The following is a 21,309-nucleotide window of genomic DNA, read 5'->3' on the forward strand; positions in this document are numbered from 1 at the left end:
GCCTGAGAGATGACAGTAATTAACCATATCAGTTCATCCCTTTTGGAAACCAAGTTCCCATGAGAAAAGTAGTGTAGGTCACAGTACTGGAAGTTTCCCAGAAAGGAATTATAGGACATTTTTCTTAACTGGCTGCCCCTCCCTTTGTAATCTTTCCACATTAAAAGAAAGGGGTGAGGGTAAGGTTGGAGAAAACTCTGGGAGCAGATTCTTTTCTTAATGTTTAATTTTTATTGCCAAATTTGTCATCCTATTTCAGATGAACTTTCTTCCTTTAGCTGTGATTCCAGATAGGAGGGCTATTGCCTTGAGGGACTCTTTCAAAGTTAATGGTCAATTTTTTAACGTCTGCAATTATTCTGCATATTTGTATGGGGGACTTTTGTCTGATTTATTTGACATTTCCTATCACATTTTTTTGCATATATCCATTTTCCAATCTGTATGCATTGTAAAAATATTAATCAGCTTCCTGTCCTCTGAAGTCATGGAAGTTAGAGGTATTTTTTTTTATTTCATGAATATGAGGAACTCTTGGTGTGGAAAATCTCCCCATTGCAGATCCTAAACTTCCCTGTAATTTATACTCTGAGAGATTTGTCAGGAGGCACTAAGAGGTTCACTGACTTGCCCATGGCCACACAGCTCCTCTTTGTTAGAGGAAGGACTCAAACCTAAGTCTTCCTGACTTCATGCTATGTTTCTAGAAGTGACATAGCTGAATGAAATTCACTGCAAGTCTCCCAACTTTACTTTTAAAAAAATTATTTTAAGGGAAAGCTTGCTAGCACACTGGATAGAGCTCCATCCCCTGGAGTCAGGAAGACTTAAGTTCAAATCTGGCCTCAGATACTTACTAGCTTTGTGACTCTGGCCAAGTCATTTACCCACCCTCCATTGCCTCCAAAAATAATCATTTTTGCTTCTTTCTTTATCAAAAATTTTGCTAGAAAAAGCAGGAAATAGATTAGTTTATGTGTCTATTTAGCTATATTAGCCATTTACTGTTCCTTAATGGAGGGTGAGTAAAAAATAAATGGACATATTTCAAAACTGCATGTTTAATCTGAATAGTAAAGCGTTATGTATAGTCTTATAATATTGCTATTTCAAAATTTTAATTAAGGATTAGATAACATCTAGCCCAAATGACCATCTGCCAAACTACCTACCTGTGTGTGAATTTCAGATGTCCATAAAACCAACAATATATCCTCTTATCAGTTCTGTCTTTGATATCATGCTATTTAATCAGTTTTTATTATGTCAAAATATATACATTCTGTCCTTAACTCTTTGTGTATATATATATATATATATATATATATGTGATATAAACACTTAATATAAAAATGGGGCAAGCTTGTCTCAAGTATTACTTATTGGAATTACAACAAAAAGATAGGATAAAAAATACAAATGACAAATATGACCTCAATCCCAGAATAACTGAATCACAGAGCTGTTAATTCAACTCAACAAGACTAAGAATCCCCTCAAGAAGGTACACAGTAGACACCCAGGCTGGACTCAAGTATCTTTAGCCAGTAGAATCCACCATCTGCCAAGGCAGTCGAGTTTACTTCCACATCATTTTAATTGTCAGAAACTTATCTCCCACATTGAACTGATACCTACCTCTGCGCAACTTCTCTCAGTTGTTCCTATTTCTTCTCTTTGGGGCTAAACAAAACACATCGAATCCCTCATCCATTTAACAACCCTTCACATTCTCAAAGTCAGCTATTATGCACTTCCAGCCAGCAGAACCAGTTTTAGAAAACAAAAGAGCAAAAGCTTCTTCGTGGTGAATATCCCTGGTGACTTCAACTGACACTTAGATGGCACCCACCAGCCTAATCACCCCCTCTGGGTGTTCTGTGTCCTTTCTCCATGGCACCCAGGACTGAACACGGTGTGATCTAGTCTAGAAGGACCGTGTTCACCTCTTGGTGTGGCCAAAGATCCCCTTCAGCTTTATTTGGGCTGTCATGATAGACTGCTGTCTCATTTTGAGTTTACAGTTTCCCATAACTTCCAAATCCATCTCAAACTATCTGGCTTCCCCATCTTACACTGGTGACATTGCTTTTGCCAGCCCAAATTGAAGACTTGATATTTATCCCTATTAGCTTTTATTAAATTCAGTCTAATCTTTTTGGTTTTCCCAGATATTTTGGGGTCACTCAATTAATCCACATTTACTAAGGATTTACTGTGTTCTAGGCACTGTGCTAGGTGCTATGGATATAAAAACAAAAAACGAAATAGTCTCTACTCACAAGGAGTTTATAATTCAAAGGGGAAATGTGAATGTATAGGTGTGTGATATAAAAATAATAAAAGCAAAATAGATGGGAATGGAAGATACTAACATTTAGGGAGGGGTTAAGGAAAGACTTTATATATAACATGATCCTTGAACTGCATCTTGAAAAAAGAGAGATATTACGTGAGGCAAATGTGAGAATGGAATGTCTTTCAGATATGAGGAACAGCTCACTGCAAAGCTTGGACAGATTGAGTGTTATGTGTGAACCACAGCAGGAAACCCAGTTTGGCTGAATCACAAAGAGTAAGAGGGAGAATGATGTAAAATGAGACTGGAAAGGTGGGTTGAGGTCAGTTATGAAGGCCTTTCTAAGCTAGAGATAGGAGTTTATATTTTATCCTGGAGATTATAGGGTCGCATGAGGTTTGTTGAGTAAGGGAGAGAAACAGTCAACTATACGCTTACGGAAACCCACTTTGGCAGGTTCCAACACTGAGAGATGAGAAGAGTGGTTGTGTCTTCTAAAGAAATGTGGACATTTGGAAAGGGGAGAGGAGTTGAGGAGAGAGATAAGAAGTTCTTTTTGCTTTGGTTCTATTAAGTTTCAGATAAATCTGGGACATCCAGTTCAAAATGTCCAATAGCCTGTTGGTAATGAGATATTCAGGGAGATAATAGGTAGAAACGAGGGCTGGATAGAGATTTTTGAATTATCTGCATGCAGTTGATGGTTAAACCCATGGAAGCTGATGAGGTTATTGAGAGGCAACATAGAGAAGAAAAGAGGGCCCAGGACAGAACCTAGGGGTTCACCCCACAGTCAGAGGAGCATTAGAGGTAGTTGTTGGAAGCTAGCTAGATAGCACAGTGTTTGGACAGGAAGACCGGAGTTCAAGTCACTGAACCTCATTTTCCTAATATATAAAACTGGGATGAGAAAACCACCTATTTCACTGGCTTGTTGTGAGGATCAAATGAATTAACTTATGTAAAGCACTTTGCAAACCTTAAAAGCACTTATGTAAAAGCTGGCCATTACTGTTATAATCGCTGTGAGATGAAGGTTGAGCCAATAAAAGAGACTGAGAAAGAGCAAGCAGACAAACAGAGGACAGTCAGGTGAGAGGACTCTTGTGAAAACTCAGAGAGGACAGAGTATCCAGGAAAAGAGGATGGTCAGCAGTGTGAAGTACAGCAGGTCCAGAAGGATGAAGTAGGATGCAGACTGAGGAAAGATTGCCCTTACTCAATAAGCACTACTCCCAGCCGTGTGTCATCCATAGATCTGATAAGCACTAATTCTTTCTGTGCCTGTACCTTAGTCATTAATATCAGTGTTCCACAGCATATTGCCAAGCACAGATCCTTGGGATACTCCACCAGAGACTTCTCTGTGTGTTGACATTGATTCATTAATGACTCCTGGTCATGCAACTAGTTCTGGGTGGTTTGTTTTTAATATGGTTAGCTATGTTAATTGTTCCCTAAGTTTGAGTGATTATTGGCATAGTCAACGTTGGATACATACATATAGAATATGTATATATCCAGTAAATTATACATAATCCTATGTATATATATTATATAGAATATATATGTGTGTGCTATCTAAAAGTTAACAACTACCCATTGTTTTACTCAAGGACTATGGAAATCTGTCTTCATTTTAGCCTACCTTGCCCAAGCCAAACAGATGAGATTTAGATTTTACTAATGCATGTGCCTATTTCTTGAATCTGTGATATTGGTCTATATCTGATTTAGGTGTGCTCAACAGAAAAGTTTTCTGTATTGCATTTTGGTTTGGTTAAGAACCAGATATTTTGTAACATCATCACCTCAATGATTAAAATGGGACCATTTTTGCATATAAAATATGTAATGATTTCTACACTGACATTAACCTAGTTAATAATAAGTCTAGTTATTGAGCACATGAAATCTGTTGATAATGTTAAAAGTATCTCTTCAACATTGCTCATTATACCTGTGTGAATTTATAATTTTTTTCTTGTGTAGTGTCTGAAGTAGAGTCATTAATTATTTTTCATGTCACAGGTAAAAGACAAAATGAAAATCCAAGTAGCCATCTTAGGATGGGCATACTCCACCTTCTGTCTGGTTTCATACACTGATGCTTTTTCTCATGGTGCAAGTCTTGAAGCTTGTATTGATATGAAACCCAGACACATCAGAGCCCAACTTCAGAATCCCAGGAACAATTACATTACCATCTATACCAATGTGTCCTCTTACTCCCCTGGTGACAAAGTGCCTGGTAAGTGTGCCAGAGTGCATGAGACCCTCTTAAGAATTTCAGATCATAGAATTCATGACCTGGTGTATGTATCTAATGGTAAATGCATCTTGGGTTAGTCCTAATTGTTTTAACAACAAATCTTTAAGAGGGAATATTTGTATACATAAAATACACAAGTATTATATACATTCATAATATTTAATCTCTCTAACATTTTCTTTTATAAGCAGAGAGCAAGATAATTTACATGTAGCATTTCTGTCAATGAGTTGTGATGCCATTATAAAGTGACTTCATTATTGTTAACACATTTACAATGTATGTGCGAGCATGTGTATTTATTCCTATTTCAGACTAAGAGATGGTTTGGGGTATTATGAAAAGTTAAAAAGGTATGATTACCTTATTTGCTGTTCCTGAAGTAAGTGACCTGTGAAGTGATCAGTGTAAGTAATATGGTATAATGATAAGGACCGCATTGTAGGGATGGCCAGTCATGGCTAGCACAATACCCTGTTCTAATTCAGATTAAAAAGATGTATAATGTGACTTAAATTTTATTTTCGTGAATTGTTCTTCCTAAAAGTTTGCAGATAAGACAACTTTATTTTTAATTCTTCGTCAAGTCAACAAGCATTTATTAAGTACTTACTATGTGATAAGAAAAAACTCACCCAGTATCTGCTCTCATGGTGCTCATAGTCTAATAGGGGGAAAATATGCAAACTCTAGACAGGACAAATCAGAGATAATCTACAGAGAAAAACCATTAACATTAAGGGGGGTCAGAAATGCTTGTCTCAGAAATAGTGAGCTTAGAAATGTTATTATTTATAATATGCTCATGAATCTCATAATATGTTAAAGTTAATGCTTTGCTCTTATATATATATTACATGTGTAGAAATAATAATAAAAAGCATAATAATATCATAGCACTTTAAGATTTGCAAAATGCTTTGAAAATATGATGTCATTTTATCCTCACAACAACCTTGGGAGGTGAGTGTATATCCATCCCCATTTTACACAAAACTCAGGCAGACAAAGGTTTAACAACTTGTCTAGGGTCATGCAGATAGTTAAATGTCTGAGGTAGGATTTGAACTCAGGTTTCCTGGCTCCAGTCCAGGAATGGACAGATGGGCCCTCTCCAAGACTGGAGAACATGGAATAATTCATCTTCAGTACTTTGATGGGTCTGTGATTCACTGAGGCGTGGGCACTCCCTCCAGCACAAATCTCACCTCATCCACAATGTCTCATCCAGTGAAACTCATGTCTATGTCTTTCCATAAGTCTTCTGTGTCCAAAGTCCACCCAATAGGGCTGGAGATCCTCTCCTACATCTCATAACATTGGACCAATACTAATGGAGTATGTGAACAGTCTGTATCTTTATCATTCATTCTCACTTCATTACCAAGCTGGTCCTTCATCTCTCATGATACCCTTCTTGCTACTTCTCTTGTGCTAACCCGAGGTGTTCAAACCAAAATAATCGCAACACACTTTGGAAATATAGAAGCAGAGAGTTGGAAGTGACCTTAGAGGCTCTCTGGGCCAGCCTGAATTCACCCCCTACATATCCCTTAAAAGTGGTAATCCACCTTCTTTTAGAAGACCTGTGCATTGACCATAATGAAAAATATAGTTTTCTCTCCCTTGAGATAAAGGGGTGGGGGTGGGGGCAGCAGGTGGGGTAGAAGGCATGGCTAAAGAGACCAATCATGTGACTGTTTTGCAAGTACTTCTGTAAATCACACAAGCTGGCCGGGTGAAGGACTCATTCTTTCATGTTGCAGTGACCGTGAGGAGTCGTGGGGACTTCATGGGCTTCCTGCTCCAGGCTCGCCAAGTTTCTAATGACCAAATTGCTGGCACCTTCGTTTCCATCCCCTCTGGTTCCAAACTGATGTCTTGCTTTGAAAAGGCCAATGCGGTCACCCACTCAGACAAATCCCCAAAGAGAAATCTGTCCTTTGTGTGGAAGGCACCATACCGACCTACTGGGGACATCAAGTTCTTGTAAGCTGGGAAAGAGAAAGAGATTTGTGTCTTGGCACCTGGGTTTTCTACAACAGGCACAGATAAAATGGCTCCTCTCATTGTCTGTGCCACAATGTAGCCAATGATGCCCCATCTTGCCCTGTGGGATGGCCACTTTGGCCATTTAAGCTTTGGTTTAGAGTGATGGTCATTTGTGTGTGTTCTCTAGATTGAGAGATCCACAGGGGATCACAGGGATGGGTTGCAGACAGCTTTGGACTACTGCAATTCTGTCCCTAGAGGGCTACTTCTCTTCTCCTCCTATTAATACCCCAGGATTGGAGAGGACCTAACTATGATGACCAAACTGTGCCCCCTTTCATGGCTACATCCACCGCCAGGAGAATTTTTTATTTTTTATTTTCTATTTCTCCTCAACGTCTAGCACAGTACCTAGCATAACAGTAGGTACTTAAGGAATTTTGAAATGATTTCAAATGAATAATTGCCACTAACTTGCTTCCAGTTTTCTTTGGGGGCGGGAGCAGGTGTGTATAAAGAAATGGTGCACTTTGGATTGGGCAGGTAGGTGGTACAGTGGATAGGGTGCTAGGACTGGAGTCAGGAATATCTAAATCAATCTGACTTCAGACACTCACCAGCTGTTCACCGGGTGACCCTGGACAAGTCACTTTAAGCTTATTTGCCTCAGTTATAGAATGAAGTGGCGAGGGAAATGGCCAACCACTCCAGTCTCTTTGCCAAGAAAACCCCAAATGGGGTCAGAGTCAGACAGGAGAAACAGCAGCAGCACTTTGAGTTAATTTCCTTTGTATGGGAGTTTTCATTTTTCAAAGTCCTTTAACACCAATCATCCCACTTTATTGTGACAACTCCTACTAATTACAGCTAGCATTTATGGAGATCTTCAGGGATTACAAAGGATTCACACATATATAGCATTTGATCCTTATAATAACCTACGAGGTTGGTGCTTTCATTATATCCGTTTTACAATGAGGAAACTGAGGCAGATAGGGGTTAGATGACTTGCCCAAGTTCATGCAGCTATTAAGGGTCGGAGATCAGATGTGAATTCAGTTCTTACAGACTCCAGGTCCAGAATCCAGGCACTGAGCAAACTGAGGCACAGAATGCCCGACACTTGTCTTCAGCAAAATGCTTAAATAGAAGCAAATGTTCCCAGGCCCCTTGACTTATTTTCCTTCACCTATCTGCATTTCACCAATTACACTGATTCTATTTCATAGTGCATACAATTGAGTTAGATCTAAAACTTGATTCCTAATTTCAGCACTGGTTTTCTGTGTGACCTCAGGCACCTTTATTCACTCAACTCTTTAGGACGCATTTTCTCTGTCTCAAGGATGAAAATAGTGATCCAGTTCAAGTGTTATTAAGTGCCTACTGTGTGCAGGGTACTGTTCTACTTCTAAGAAGATAACGTGTTTGGGTTGGGTAAGATTCCTACCTTTCTACACACCAGAAATCTACAATAATCTCTATCTCAGAGGGACAGTATGTTGACAAATGAGTTCATAGAATTTTAGGCTGGAAGAGACTTTAGAGATCTTTTGATCCAATGGTTTTCAAACTTTTTGATCTCAAGACCCAAACTTTACAGTCTTTGAAATAATTCAGGACACCAAAGAGCTTTTGTTTATGTGCATTACATCTATTGATGTTTGCCATATTAGAAATTAAAACTGATAAATATTTAAAACATTCATTAATTCATTTATAATAACAATAATATACCCATTTTATGATAATGTAAGCAACATATTTTTATGACAAAATAACTATATTTTCTAAACAAAATAAATTGTGATAAGATTGACATTGTTTTACATAGTTTTGCAGTCTCTTTAATGTCTGCCTTAATAGAATATATCTGCTTCTCTATTTAATCTGTTGAATATATTGTTTTGGTTGAAGTATATAAACAAAATCCAGTCTTACATAGATCTATATAGTTGGAAAAGGGAAGAGTATTTTAATAGGCAAATAATGTCAGTATTATTATGTAAATAGTTTTAACCATACTAAGCCTCTGAAAGCTTCTTAGGAGCACCCCGGAGGTCCTTGGATCATGCATTGAGAACAATTGATCTAATCCATCTCTCATTGTATAGGAGAGGAAACTGAGTCCTCCAAAGGTTAAGCAGGCTGCGGAAGGTTACACAGGTAGTGATTAGCAAAGAGATGATTTGATTCCCTGCCTTCTGACTCCAAATCTAGGGCTCCATGCTGTACATGGGCTTTTCCTAGAATAATTGGATGTGTGAAATTGGATGTGTGAAAAGTATTTTATAATGGTTAACCTTAAAATTACACTAACTACTAAATTGATTATTTTTCATTATATATTAATTATAAATTCAATTAATCATAGAACTGGCTAATAACAATATCACAGCAATGATTAGTAATACCATTGAAAATGAAACTTTTTATTTAGATCTAATCATCCATAAGGCTATGAAACTATGTAGTAGAAAGACCAATACTCTTAGAAATCAGGCATCCTCTGTTCAAATCCTGGATTTGCTACTTGTTTGTGATGTCAGGCAAGTGATTTAAACTCTCTGGGCCTCAGTTTCCTCATCTGCAAATGAGAGTGTTTGACTAGGTGACTTTTAAGGCTCTTAATTTTATGAATTATTCATTCACAGTGAAATTTTTGAATGAAAGAACCTAAGAGGATAACTGAGTATGAACACCAGTAATGGTCAAAGAATCACAGATTTAGAGCTGTCAGGGACCCTAGAAACGACTGAATACAATGCCCTTATTCTGTCAACGGCAGGGATAAAGCCCAAGTTCTCTGACTTCAGAGCAGTTGTGCTTTTCAGTATACCACTCTGGTCTTATCTGTTATAGGGCAGGTTCATTTCAAGAAAAACAAAATACTATCCTTTGAGTTCCAGTATTTTATTTAATCTACTAATTTTCTTTCCTGCCTTATCGTTACCCTCCCCTTCCTATTAGGATGGTCTCTAGCTTTATTCATGGGAATTACAAAGTGATTTCCTCTTCCCAAACAGTTTATCAGTAGTGCAGTCATATTTCATTTACTGGGAAAGGATTGAATCAACCATCGTGTCGCAGCAGACACAGAACAGAACACTTTCTGATGGCAGCATGGAGCCAGCTACAAGCCTGCAGAAACCAAGGGGCCTGAAAGTCACGACCACAGGTACAGTTAATCCCCTATATTTATTTATTCATTGTCATCCTTTTCTTTCATGTTATTTATTTTCACTTAAAAGTTACTGCCTCCAATATCCTACCTTGGCAGAGCAAGCATTAGACAGGGAAAAGCTGAGTTCACAGCCCACAGGCTTAGGGAAGTCATAGTCTGCAAACTGAGCAGGGAACAGACAGATCCCTGATTGACCTGTGCCACCACAAACATGATTTGTCTGCCTCTGCCAAACCAATTTCCAGTCAGGCTCCAGGCTGCAAGGTCAGAGCAGCCTTGTGCAAAAGTTTCAACATCTGGCCCCTCTATAGAAGATATCGGTTGGTTTCCTGAGCTCCCTGAAGCTCTACACAGAGTAAAAATAACGGAGTTCTTGCCCCTTATCCAATAGGTTCTTTTCCTATTTTTTTCCATAGGCAATGAATTATTAACTATGTGTAAGGAAGAAGTGGCTTTGCTAGATGCTGGGATTCAATTAAAAAAACAAATAATCCATGCTCAGGAGAAATGTACATTCTGCTGGGGATGGGAGTAGTGATAGAGATAGGACATCTGACAAAGGCCAAGCAACTCTGGGTGGTTCTTGGGTTGAACCTGAGCAATCTGATATCCAAGCTCATTGGGTGGCTTTAAATTATTCTAGAGCCTCTGGGGGGAAATCGAGGAAATATCACTTGCCTGAAAATCACTGGTGTCAGGAGAACAGTTTATAAACTAGTGATGACATTGTAAAGACAGACAACTTTGTGAGGCTCAAGGACTCTCCTCAACATAATGACCAACCGCAGCTCCAGAAGACTTAAGATAAAGTATACAGCCCATCTCCTGACCAAGGGGGGATGGACTCAGCGTGAAGACTGAGGCAGACTGTTGGACACAGCCAATGTGGGGATTTCTTTTCTTTTTTTGCTTGACTATACATGTTTGGTACAAGGGTTTTGTTTTTCTTTTTCTTCCCCCTCCCTCCAGGGGTGATGTTAGAAGGGAAGAAAATAGATTCTTTGTTCATTTGTTGGATTTTATTCATTGAAAAAAATATTTTTGAAGGCAAAATAAAGCACTGGATCATAGATTTAGAGTTGGAAAGATTATATGTCTGTGTGTATACAATATTCTAGTGACTAGAATAATCTAGTTGCCCTAGAAAACCTAGCCCAACCCCCTCATTTTTCAGATAAGGAAATCGAGGCTCAATTTCAGAGATTTGCCCAAATTTTAAAATCACAGAGTTGGTAAACGTTAGAGGCAGCACTAGACCCTAGGTCATCTGACTCTAGAACTACCCTTCCCTACACTAGGCTGTCTTCCACAGGATGTTGCCCCTCAAGGCCTCCCCCCTTTCCCTCCACACCCCAGGCCAATTTTCTAGTTCAAAGTCTATTGTGGATTTCACCAAAATGTTCTTTGGTGTGATTGCATTTGAAAACAAAGTCCCTTCATAGACTCATAGATTAAAGCCAGAAAGAAGGAACCTTAGAGGTCATCTAATCTAATCCCATTTTTCTATAGATGAGGAAATCAAGGCCTAGAGAAATTATGCAGATAATAAGTAACAAAGCCAGGGCTCGGACCCAAGTCCTCTACTTCTAAGTACAGCTTTCTCTTCAAAATACTGCAAAACACATTGACACCATTAACATGACTAACTAACTTCACTTTTTTACACAGATAAATTTATCTCTTAAAATCATAATTGTATCTAATTGACAAGCCACGGACTATTGATCCATGCCTATAATCCATTCAAAATCATTTACTTTTTCTTTTGATGAAACCGCCCTAGTAAGACTAAACCACCCAGCAACCCAATTCTGCATTATTTATACTATTCTATATCCATGTTTCCCTACTTCTCTGAAGGACAATTCTCCTGTCTCCTCTTTGGGGACGTGTTTGGTCATAATTACCCAGAACTCAGTTCTTTCCAAGTTTGTTGTTGTAACCCTTGTGCACATTCAACCACCACGTGTCCCTCTCTGTGTGCTTCACTTTGTGTCAGTTTGTATGTCTTCCCATTCTCTCTCTATTATTCGTATTTATCTTTTTTTAAAGTACAGTGATATTCCATTCCATTCACATTACAAGTTGCCCATACTACCTAATTTTTTGGTCTTGCAAAAAGTTAAATTATTAATATTTTTTAATTTTTCAAATTTTTTAAAAATTTATTTAAGTTTTCAACATTCATTTCCACAAAATTTTGAGTTCCAAATTTTCTCCCCATGTCTCCCCTCCCCCCACCCCAAAGTGCCGAGCATTCTAATTAGCCCTACCACCAATCTGCCCTCCCTTCTAACATCTCTCCTTTCCCTTATCCCCATCTTCTCTTTTGTCCTGTAGGACAAGATAAATTTCTATACCCCATTACCTGTATTTCTTATTTCCCAGTTGTATGCAAGAACAATACTCAACAGCTGTTGCTGAAACTTTGAGTTTCAACTTCTCCTCCTTTCTCTGTCCCCACCCATCCTTTGCCCTTGTCCCTGCCCAGGAGTGTTGACTTCTAATTGCTCCTTCCTCCCATTGCCCTCCTTTCCATCATCCCCCCCACCCTGCTTATCCTCTTCTCCCCTACTGTCCTGTATTGTTGGATAAGTTTTCATACCAAATTGAGTGTGCATTTTATTCCTTCCTTGAGTTAAATGTGATGAGAGTAAGCTTCATGTTTTCCCTCCCTTTTTCCCTCCATTGAAAAGTCTTTTTCTTGCCTCTTTTATGAGAGATAATTTGCCCCATTCCATATCTCCCTTTCTCCTCCCAATATATTCTCTCTCACCCCTTAATTTTATTTTTTTATAGATATCATCCCTTCTAATTCAACTCAAACTATGCTGTGTGTGTGTGTGCATGTGTGTGTGTGTAATCCCTCTACCTATCCAAATACTGAGAAAAGCTCAAGAGTTACAAATATTATCTTTCCATGTAGGAATGTAAACAATTCAGCTTTATGATTTCTCTTTTCCTGTTTACCTTTTCATGCTTCTCTTGATTCTTGTATTTGAAAGTCAAATTTTCTTTTCAGCTCTGGTCTTTTCAACAAGAATGCTTAAAAGTCCTCTATATCATTGAATGACCATTTATTCCCTTGAAGTATTATACTCAGTTTTGCTGGGTAGATGATTTTTGGTTTTAATCCCAGTTCTTTTGACTTCTGGAATATTCTATCCAAGCCCTTCAATTCCTTAATGTAGAAGCTGCCAGATCCTGTGTTATCCTGATTGTATTTCCACAATACTTGAATTGTTTCTTTCTAGCTGCTTGCAATATTTACTCCTTGACCTGGGAACTCTGGAATTTGGCCACAATATTCCTAGGAGTTTTTCTTTTCAGATCTCTTTCAGGAGGTGATCAGTGGATTCTTTCAATATTTATTTTGCCCTCTGGTCCTAGAGTATCAGGGCAGTTTTCCTTGATAATTTCATGAAAGATGATGTCTAGGCTCTTTCTTTGATCAAGGCTTTCGGGTAGTCCCATAATTTTTAAATTGTCTCTCCTGGATCTATTTTTCATGTCAGTTGTTTTTCCAATGAGATATTTCACATTATCTTCCATTTTTTCATTCTTTTGGTTTTGTTTTGTGATTTCTTGGTTTCTCATAAAGTCATTAACCTCCATCTGTTCCATTCTAATTTTTAAAGAACTATTTTCTTCAGTAAGCTTTTGAACCTCCTTTTCCATTTGGCTAATTCTGCTTTTAAAGCATTCTTCTCCTCATTGGCTTTTTGAACCTCTTTTGCCGATTGAGTTAGTCTATTTTTAAAGATGTTATTTTCTTCAGCATTTTTTTGGGTCTCCTTTAGCAAGGTGTTGACCCACTTTTCATGATTTTCTTGCATCGCTCTCATTTCTCTTCCCAATTTTTCCTCCACCTCTCTTCCTTGATTTTTAAAATCCTTTTTGAGCTCTTCCATGGCCTGAGCCCATTGAATATTTATTTTGGATGTTTTGGATACAGAAGCCTTGACTTTTATGTCTTTTTCTGATGGTAAGCATTGTTCTAAAAGGATGGGAGAAGATATCTGTTCACCAAGAAAGTAACCTTCTATAGTCTCATTTTTTTTCCCTTTTTTGGGTGTTTTCCCAACCAGTTACTTGACTTTTGGGTCCTTTGTCAAGAGTAGGGTATAATCTGGGAATCTGTGAGATCTCAGTTTCTCCAAGGTGGCACAATCAAACCTGTACACTGGTCTGGGAGCAACCAAAAACTTTTGTGCCCAGAATCTGTAAGTAGTAGAATTTCCTCTCCACAACTACCTCGCCTCCAGTTCTGCCAAGTCAGAACTGGGGGCTGAGATTCAGATGAGCCGCTCAATTCTCCCAGGAGCTTTTGGCATGGGCAGAGTCGCCATTCAGTGTGAGATTAAGATCAGCTGCTCAGTTCTGCCCAGGGACTTTACAATGAGGCCTTCAACAATGGATTTGGTCTGCTGCCTGCCTTGGGAGCCCCTGCCTGCTGCTGCCTCCGCTGCTGCTGTCTCTACTGCTGTCCCCTGAGGATGGAGCTATGGGGACACCCTGCTCCCTCCCATCTCGGCCAGATAAAAAAACTCTCTCACTGACCTTTGGTGCTTGTGGGTTGAGGGATCTGTGCTACGGCTGGAGATTCTGTCCCTGAAGCCTTCTCAGTTCTGCTCCTCCTGGAGCTGCACAGCCAAGGCTGGGCTGGGCTCCACTCCACGTCTGGTGCAACAGACCTTTCTTGTTGGCCTTTCAGGTCACCCTGGGCTGGAAATCCCCTCCACTCCATTGTTCTGTGGCTTCTGCTGCTCTAGAATTTGCTGAGTCTTTCTTTACAGGTATTTTATGGGCTGTGGGGGAAGAGCTAGTGTATGTTTGTCTTTCTACCCCACCATCTTGGCTCCCCATTAATATTTTTAATTCTCGCTTTGACCTGTATCTAGAAATTCACCAATGTATTTGTTGAAGCAAGGTTCTCATTCATTGCCCAACTTAGTCTAGCTGGTCAGTTCAGCAAGCCAGAGCAAGAGCAGGGAGATATCCTTATTCACTCATTCGTTCATTCACTCACTCATCCATTCACTCATTTATTTATTTATTCATTCATTTATTTATCTATCTATTTACTTTCATTTGTTCATTCATTCATGTGTCTGTCTATCTTCTATCTATCTATCTATCATCTGTCTATCTATCTATCTATCTATCTATCTATCTATCTATCTATCTATCTATCTATCTATTTATATTTGACTGGCCAGAGTCCAGACTAGCCTTGTCCAGTGGTCAGCATTTCAATGGAATTTCATGTGTCTATGTTTTGACAGCCTTTATTGCAGTGACCCATTCCCCTCCATTTTCATAATTGGTTTTGTTTTTTTTTTTTAATTAAAAAATGATGAGATAAGGTGGCCAAATTTCAACCAGTCACATGCTACTTAACACAAACTCCTAAATCCTATTTTCTCTATGTTCTGCCCAGTCTTTTTAACCAGAATGAAGAAAAGCTGGTTGGGCAGCAAACAAATACAAGGTTGGAGTTTATGTCCAGCTCACTACTCCAGCCATGGCTGGTCTGATTGCCAATGATATGGCAACAGAAGCCAAATCTTTATCTGGGATCTTTGGGTTGTTGAATTCTGCTGTTTCCAAATTAGAGTCCATTCAGTTTCCAGTTCTGAGAGGGCTAGAGAGAGCCAAGTGAACACTTTGATTTCTACATGCGCTGGTTTGCAATCATGAAGAGTAACAAAATCTGAGTGGGGCCAGGCATTCAACCTTTAAAGAAGCTTCATTGCTTGCATTGGGCCTTCTCTTAATGGCTAGATCAGCTTTTGATGTTGACAAATTGGAATAGCCTACACTTAATGGCTTTTCCTTTAGGCCTGTTAGGAAGACCCAATATTTCTCCTTGGGTTTAGTAATAACCAATAATAATAACAACAAATCACATTTCTATGATGCTTTAAGGTTTGCAAATCACTTTCCTCTCAACAGAGGGCTGCCTGAACACTGCTCTGGCTCATGTCAGGTAGGGCGAAGACGTTGTATAACTTGTTCTGGAATCCTGCCTCTCCTACTTGCTAGCTGCATAACCGGGACAAGTTCCTTAGATTCTCAGAGTTCTGTTTTCGTCTCTGTAAGAAGTATGAAGATTATAGTAACCCTCTGTGCCCATATTGCAATTCTGTTATAAAAATTGAGAAAATTAGGTAAAAAAGCAAATTGTAAAACATTAACCTAATGCCAGCTCTAATTATTACTCTGGCAACATGAAATACAAAACCAACACATTTATACTTGGAGGAGGGGCGTATTTTCACCCGAGATAGATAGATAATTGAACAGACTCTGTTTTTTTGTGAGGAATGAACTAGATAATCAAATCAAGTTCTCATGTCATTTCAATACCTGGCTTGGTGCAATAGCAATCGCTTTGAAGAGTTGAAGCCAAGATTTGAAGGTAGTCCCAAATCCAGGACAGCTAGATGGCACAGTGGATAGAGTGCTGGGCCTGGAGTCAGGAAAACTTGAGTTCAAATCCAGTTTCGGATACTTATTAGCCGTATGACCCTGGGCAATTCACTTAACCCCATTTGCTTTGATTTCCTTATCTGTAAAAAGAGCTGGAGAAGGAAATGGAAACCAGCCCAGTATCTTGTCAAGAAACCCCAAAAGAGTCACAGAGAGTCAGACGTGATTGAAAAACAACTAAACCACAGTTCAAAATCCAGGACTTTTTAAAAAAAATCTCTGAGATGCCATGCTTTGCTTGGTGACATGTTTGTTTTTTGTGTTGAATACAAAGATTATATCATGGCTCTTTCTTTGCTGTATTTTTGGATTTCTTTTTTCTCAGTTTCTAGGCCCCGTCTTGCTCTTTCACAGCACATACAGCCATCAGAGTTGGCTGTTGTCAGCCAGACTGGAGCATCAGTGACAGACAGCTTGGAGCCTCTTCTTGGTGGCCCGACTATAGAGTTTCCTGCCGATGATGTGAATGTTCTGAAACCCTCTCCTCTCCATGATACGTCAGTTGTGGCCAGTAGCGGTGACCAAAGAGGGCAGCCTGACTGGGATGGTGACCAGACCTTAGAACCATCACTTGATGTCCAAGGGCTGGAGAGAGCTTTGACTTTAGCAAGCTTCCCATTCAAGGATTATGACTCCAGTCGCAACATACACAATCGGTACTGGGCTAGCAGTGAGTGGGGCATCACAGCAGGTGTTGGGGCAATCCCAGAGGATTGGAGCTGAGGAGACCACAGAAGTCTCCTCAGGCCTGGAGCCATTATGTTCCTTCCTTCAGCTGGCTGTGAAGTGGATTATTGTAGAATTAACCATCTGATCCAAGCCCCTCATTTTAGAAATAAGGAAGCTGAGACCCAGACTATTGACAGGTTTGTTCAGGGCTATAAAAGCAATAAGGAGACAGGCAAGATTCAGACCTCAAACTTTCCACAGCTCTGTTGTTCAGTAGTGCTAACTGGGGTCTGGCTCAGGTATTCCTTTTTTTATTTTTAATCATATTTTATGTTTCCCCAATTGCATGTTAAAACAATTCTTAAACATTTAAAGAAAAATTTTTGATTTCCAAATACTATCCCATCTTCCATTCTGCCCTCCTTTCATGCCCTTCCATTCTGCTCAGGTGTTCTTAATGGCAGTCTGTGAAGTTGGATGAGAAACAAAAAATTACATCTTTATTTCCAATAACCTCTAACTGTACTTGTGCATTCCCTTTAATTATTTAAGACCGTTATTCTAAGAAGCAGTCTGTAGGCTTCACCAAACTACCAAAGGGGCACAGGACACATACACACACACAAGGTAAAAATCCCCTTATTGAGATGATCTATTCATAAGATTATAGGCATATGAACTTTAGAATAGAAAGTGGCTTTGGAATCAGAGGGTCTGAGTTCAAATTCAGTCCCATTGATTTGTGGCATTTAAAAAATTCAAGAGATATAGTTTCTGGATAGTTTAATCATTTTATTACTAATGCCAGCATGTTTATTAATAAAAGGATGGCCATCTGTCTTAAACCAAAGGCCCCTAACTGGGGTAGACTCACAGTTTATATCCCCATGGAATAATAGATGTTTGTAAAGTTGACAGTCAACTCTGATTGGTTAACAATGAGAAAATGAGTATTATAATGATATAATATAATAATAATATATAATATAATATAATAATGTATTACAATGAAGGCACCTGACTTGGATCACCAAATCTTGGTCAAAGAGACATCAATTTCCATATCACTTGTTTGACAAAAGGAAGAACCAGCACTTTCCCAGACCAGTCTAGGCAAACTCAGCAAGCAGAAATGCATCCATTAGCCTAAACTTTGAATTTCTTTTACTGTCTTCAATTAGATCTGTCATCCTTACTGGGCCATTCTTTGAGGGAGATTTCCCTCCTGGTCGACTTCTGTGTGAGGAAGTAGAGGAGGGAAAAAGCCTTGGTCCTAATCCAATATTTAGTTATTAATGCAAGAGAGAAATAATCTTTTCTCTCATACTTTGCGACCTTGGTCAGGTTCCTCAGTTTCTCTGCACTTTGTTTTCGTTATCTCTAAAGTGAGAGGGTTGGTTTAGATCACTTCTAAGCTCTCTCTCTCTTTGTCTCTCTCTCTCTCTGTCTCTCTCCTCTCTGTCTCTGTCTCTCTCCTCTCTCTCTCTGTCTCTCTGTCTCTATCTCTCTGTCTGTCTCTCTGTCTCTGTCTCTCTGTCTCTGTCTCTCTCTCTGTCTCTGTCTGTCTGTCTCTCTCTTTCTCTCTCTCTGTCTCTGTCTCTCTCTCTATCTCTCTCTCTCTCTCTCCAAGCTTTAAATGTATGATGGTATGATAAGATCACCTAATCAAACCCCTTCATTTTTCAAATGAAATATACTACAGAACTAACTGACATGGTGACCACTGTGGGGAACTATATACTGTCTCAGATTGAATCTATTTCCCAGATAGTGATGTGATATTTAGCTGATTTCAATAACTAGTGTTTTCATTTTGGTTTGGTTTTTTTTTTTTTTGGTCTAGCCTTTTGATGTCATTGTTTTAGGGATCTCCCACTGAAGAATCTCTCTCTAGTAGTCCTAGTAGTAGTAGTAGTCTAGTAGTAGTAGCAATTTGTCCTCTTAGAGAGTTTCTTGAGAAGTTAAGTGACATGCCCAAGGTCACCACACAACCAGTCTGTATCCAGGGCAAGACTTGAATCCAGATCTTACAGATCCAAAGTCAGTTCTCTATCCACTGGGCCACAATCCTGCTCTCTCTGTTGTTTTACTCTCCCAAAAGAGTGTTATAAGGACTAGACCTGGGGTATCTGATTTTAAAAAGGCATCAGACCATGGTAGCAATGGTAGATCTTTGTTCTAGAAACCTTTCAGTTCTTTTCATCTCCTTTTTAGGACACTAGATGGATCAGATTCAGACACTGCAAAGTCCTGCTTGCATTGTGATGAAGGTGAGCAGGTAAGAGGTGGTGCTCCTTGTATTTTGGCCACAGGGAAAGGGATTCTGGGCTGGGGAATGTGATGAAGGAAGGGGGATGGGTGGTCATCAGACTGGAACCAAAATCAGAGAGAAGCAGAGAAAGAAGGGAACAATGAACGCTTACAGTTTTTCTCCCAATCAATACCAGCCTCTCCATTACATGGAGTGTCTCTGAAGTTATCGGCAATTGTGGAAATTGATGGGTTTAGTGATTTGTTTTCCCACTTAGCCTCAGTTAGTAATTTCTCCACTCAGCCACTCTTCATAACACTGGCCTCAAAAAACCACATACAGTCTCAGAGGTTAGATCAATGGACAATATAAAATATACATGCCCACTGATTCACTATTCCTTTGAAGTCTTTGAAGTAGCATAAAATAAAACATGATATAATATTCTCACTCAAATTTATCAGAAACTACAGTAAGATTAAATGGTCCCTTTTGCATGGGGTCCTGGCATAGAAAGACATGCTAAAAGCTTTCAAACAGCTTTGAACAGACCATATTTGTGTGGAAGGCTCTTAAAGAACCCCCAACTTTAGACCTCATTCTGACCTCCCAAGCCTCAGTGGGGCTACCATTAGCCACACCACCACCATCAATAACAACCCATGCACTTTGCTTAGAGCTCTTGAGAGCTGAGTGGGGGACTGGGGTTTTCACTTGCTCTCTTTCAATGGAGAGTGCTCAGAACAGTTTGAACTTGAGATGGAAGAGTTTAACAGCAGCATAATGTGGGTTTATTGAGAATGTCAGTGAAAGGTTTCAGGCCTGAGATCATGAACTGACTGATCTCATCTGCTTTCTCCTGTTTCTTCCTGGTCTGCTTTTAAAGGAGAGGCCTGAGGCTTACAACCTGACCCTGACCAGCCCTCCCTCCTCCAGGGGAGCTCCTTTCACCCTTCATCTTTCCTACCCTCAGCTCATCATGGTCCCCGAAACAGAGGCTCAGACTGGTGGTGGGCCCGCCAACGCCAGCACGGTCTCAAAGGCTTCTGCTGCCTTGAGGCAGCTGGCTCTAAGGCTCTCTGGGCTTCCCCAAGCCTCTGCCAACTTCTTGCCTCAGTCCAAGGACGTGGATCCCCAAGAAGAAGGTGATGGAGAGGGCAGCACTGGACACCCTCATGTGACCAAGCCAGTGTTTGAGACCATAGACTCTGAGTTAAAAGAAGATGGCTCCCTTCCAAGGACTGGGATTGTGACTGCCCAGCTGGGGATCCTTCTTTGCCTTTCAGTCACTCTTGGGATGGCTTTGGCCGCCGGCCTGCGTTGCCTCTATGCCCAGTACTGCCGCCAGAGGACCGAAGTGTCTTTTGGTGAGCCCGACAGTGACATCATTGCAGTGAGAGACAGTGGGGAAAGAATGCACTTCCGAAAGATACGGGAGAACAGTGTCATGTTAGTTCAAGCTGAATACAACTGGATCACCCCCAATGGTAGAGCTAAGAGAACTGCAGTCTGAAAACCCAAGCCCAGGGGGTCTTTCCCTCAGCTTTAGAGTGTTTATTAGCAATAGCTCTGCCCCTAAGGATGCTGCCTGATCAGCCCAGGGAAGTGTAGACAAAGTTATTTAGCAAGTATTCAGTACAGAGAAATGGTTGCCGTGTGGAATAAGTAATATTAGCTTTATCAACAGAGTTCTTTCAGACACTTGTTTTCTTAACATCTGTAATTGAGCTCCCCCCCACCTTTTTGCAATTAGATGCTTCTGTTTGAAGAATTAAACCTAACACAATGAATATTGTATAACCTGCTCATTAACTAGACTCCTGTGACCGCCAAGCTTCCTCTGTTGCCTTGAGGATCCAGCAGCTAGAGAAATTCTGTCCCTCCTCCTTTTATCAGTCAGCTCCTATTGCTCTAGAAATTAAAAGATTTCTGGGGCTATTTGTCTCTTTCAGGAAAAAGAGCAACTGACCTTTGAACTGCAGCCTTAGCTTTGATGAACCACCTTTCCTGATACTCCACCCCACCCTACTGCAAACACCTGAAGGGAAGTTTTCCTTTTAAAATGGCTAGAGTTCTGATTTAGCTGGGTATGTGAAAATCAGGACAGATAATCTTCTCTTTGCAAACCCAAAGGCCTGGCATGTGAAAGT

General features: G+C 39.8%; 1 protein-coding gene across 1 annotated transcript; it reads left to right on the plus strand.

Moving 5' to 3' along the window:
- The first annotated feature begins 1,363 nt into the window (after window positions 1-1,363).
- REELD1 (reeler domain containing 1) lies at window positions 1,364-20,949 on the plus strand. The gene is made up of 6 exons (XM_072621185.1): window positions 1,364-4,550; window positions 6,338-6,560; window positions 9,590-9,741; window positions 16,565-16,895; window positions 19,123-19,186; window positions 20,046-20,949. The coding sequence occupies exons 1-6, from the start codon at window positions 4,322-4,324 to the stop codon at window positions 20,670-20,672; spliced, it is 1,626 nt and encodes a 541-aa protein (XP_072477286.1). The 5' UTR covers window positions 1,364-4,321; the 3' UTR covers window positions 20,673-20,949.
- Window positions 20,950-21,309: the final 360 nt, after the last annotated feature.

This window comes from Notamacropus eugenii, chromosome 6 (genome assembly GCF_028372415.1).
Source record: "Notamacropus eugenii isolate mMacEug1 chromosome 6, mMacEug1.pri_v2, whole genome shotgun sequence".
Lineage (NCBI taxonomy): Eukaryota > Metazoa > Chordata > Mammalia > Diprotodontia > Macropodidae > Notamacropus > Notamacropus eugenii.